The sequence below is a fragment of the Hyalella azteca genome, unplaced genomic scaffold (assembly GCF_000764305.2).
Source record: "Hyalella azteca isolate HAZT.00-mixed unplaced genomic scaffold, Hazt_2.0.2 contig9547, whole genome shotgun sequence".
NCBI lineage: Eukaryota > Metazoa > Arthropoda > Malacostraca > Amphipoda > Hyalellidae > Hyalella > Hyalella azteca.
In genome coordinates, this window is record NW_025939616.1 from 82331 (window position 1) to 85067 (window position 2737).

The 2737-nt window shown below is 47.9% G+C and overlaps 1 protein-coding gene across 1 annotated transcript in view; it reads left to right on the top strand.

Annotated features, from left to right (window-relative positions):
• LOC125178400 (sodium leak channel NALCN-like) overlaps positions 1-2474 on the top strand; it is a gene marked incomplete at its 3' end in the record, with an annotated part of 11997 nt that extends 9523 nt beyond the window's left edge. The window contains exons 10-13 of the mRNA XM_047882049.1: positions 560-709; positions 1132-1338; positions 1510-2159; positions 2405-2474. Of these exons, the coding sequence (XP_047738005.1) occupies positions 560-709; positions 1132-1338; positions 1510-2159; positions 2405-2474 (1077 nt within the window). The remainder of the gene's footprint in view (positions 1-559; positions 710-1131; positions 1339-1509; positions 2160-2404) is intronic.
• Between the last annotated feature and the right edge of the window lie 263 nt (positions 2475-2737).

Here is a 2737-nt window from a genome sequence, read left to right on the forward strand (position 1 = left end):
ATGTCTACAATGCCGTCATATCATGTCTATCATGCCGTCATATCATGTCTACAATGCTGTCATACCATGTCTACAATGCCGTCATATCATGTCTATCATGCCGTCATATCATGTCTACAATGCTGTCATACCATGTCTACAATGCCGTCATATCATGTCTATCATGCCGTCATATCATGTCTACAATGCTGTCATACCATGTCTACAATGCCGTCATATCATGTCTATCATCTGTCTCTTATACACATCTAGATGTGTATAAGAGACAGCCACGACACCGTGGTCCCCACGACACCGTGGTCCCCATGACACCGTGGTCCCCATGACACCGTGGTCCCCATGACACCGTGGTCCCCATGACACCGTGGTCCCCATGACACCGTGGTTTCAATTGAAAACTCCCGTTCATGGAGAAAAAATTCTCTAATTATTCCTTCGTACTAAATAATAATGTCTCTCCATACATATTATGACACCTTATTACACATATGTTATGATGCTCTATTATTGCCGTCCCTATAGCTACGTGTCTAATGCTGGCTGTGTCCTCTCCCCGCAGGCGTTCATGTCGATGTTCCAGATCCTGACGCAGGAAGGCTGGGTCGAAGTCATGGACGAGACTATGACTTCCACCATGAAAAAAGCGACAGATGGAGTGGCGCCCTTCGTGGCCATGTACTTCATCCTGTACCACCTCTTTGTCACCTTGGTAAGCCTCCGTACCATGTACTTCATCAGGTATACGTTGTCAGTGGCGCTCGTAACACGTATATAACTGAAGTCATATATTCCTTAGGACTTCAAGCAATAGGAACGTTCCTGCACAGGACAACTTGATGTCCTGTGCACTTGATAACTGCGTTTATGGCCCCATCTTGCCTTTCCTTTACTACTTTAATTTAATTTTGTGCGTTTATGGGAATATCTTGTTAGATATTCACTTATCTTTCAAAATTTAACCTTTCTCTAAACCCTTTCTTGCCAACATGGAATTTCGTTTTCAACTGCCGCATTTTTTTCATATTAAAAAATGAGGATTGTGTATAGAGTAAAAAGCGTTAAAAGTAAAATAAAATAAAAGTTATGAAAATTAATCCTACGTTATTCGGTACAAAAAGCTTCGTATTTCAGATCGTGCTGAGCCTGTTCGTGGCTGTGATCCTGGACAACCTGGAGCTGGACGAGGAGTTCAAGAAGATGCGGCAGCTCAACGCCAGGAAGCAGAGCGCCGGCATCCAAGAGACGCTGCCCCTGCGACTGCGGGTCTTCGAGAAGTTCCCCAACCGCCCCACCATGGCCAAGCTCCACAAGGTCCCCTCCGACTTCTCCCTCCCCAAGGTGATAACCTAGNAGGTGGGCATCATCGCCTGTATCATCAGGTGGGCATCATCGCCTGTATCATCAGGTGGGCATCATCGCCTGTATCATCAGGTGGGCATCATCGCCTGTATCATCAGGTGGGCATCATCGCCTGTATCATCAGGTGGGCATCATCGCCTGTATCATCAGGTGGGCATCATCGCCTGTATCATCAGGTGGGCATCATCGCCTGTATCATCAGGTGGGCATCATCGCCTGTATCATCAGGTGGGCATCATCGCCTGTATCATCAGGTGGGCATCATCGCCTGTATCATCAGGTGGGCATCATCGCCTGTATCATCAGGTGGGCATCATCGCCTGTATCATCAGGTGGGCATCATCGCCTGTATCATCAGGTGGGCATCATCGCCTGTATCATCAGGTGGGCATCATCGCCTGTATCATCAGGTGGGCATCATCGCCTGTATCATCAGGTGGGCATCATCGCCTGTATCATCAGGTGGGCATCATCGCCTGTATCATCAGGTGGGCATCATCGCCTGTATCATCAGGTGGGCATCATCGCCTGTATCATCAGGTGGGCATCATCGCCTGTATCATCAGGTGGGCATCATCGCCTGTATCATCAGGTGGGCATCATCGCCTGTATCATCAGGTGGGCATCATCGCCTGTATCATCAGGTGGGCATCATCGCCTGTATCATCAGGTGGGCATCATCGCCTGTATCATCAGGTGGGCATCATCGCCTGTATCATCAGGTGGGCATCATCGCCTGTATCATCAGGTGGGCATCATCGCCTGTATCATCAGGTGGGCATCATCGCCTGTATCATCAGGTGGGCATCATCGCCTGTATCATCAGGTGGGCATCATCGCCTGTATCATCAGGTGGGCATCATCGCCGACATGAGCAGATGATGTATGCCGGTCTTCTAGTAACTGTTCTTCAAGCGGACCAAATTATGTACAATGGCTTTAATTTGTCTCGGTGTATAAATAATTGCACGTAATAACGACAATAATAATCATATGTAACAATAAATAAGAAATATAAATAATTTAAGAATAAATGATCGTGCAGTGAGGCTAACAACCAGCGCGTGCTGCTGGGGGACTCGGGGCAGATCCCCCCGCCCGGAGGGAAAGCAGGAGTGGGTAGTGCAGGCTGGTGCAGGAGTGGGTAGTGCAGGCTGGTGCAGGAGTGGGTAGTGCAGGCTGGTGCAGGAGTGGGTGGTGCAGGCTGGTGCAGGAGTGGGTGGTGCAGGAGTGGGTACTGCAGGCTGGTGTAGGCTGATGCAGGTTAACGCTTGAAGATAATAACATTTTTTAATTGTTTGGGATAAAATCTATATTAAGCTACATTTCAATTAGAGTAAATCAAAATTTAACTCCCATTTTTGGCAATAGTTCCCTG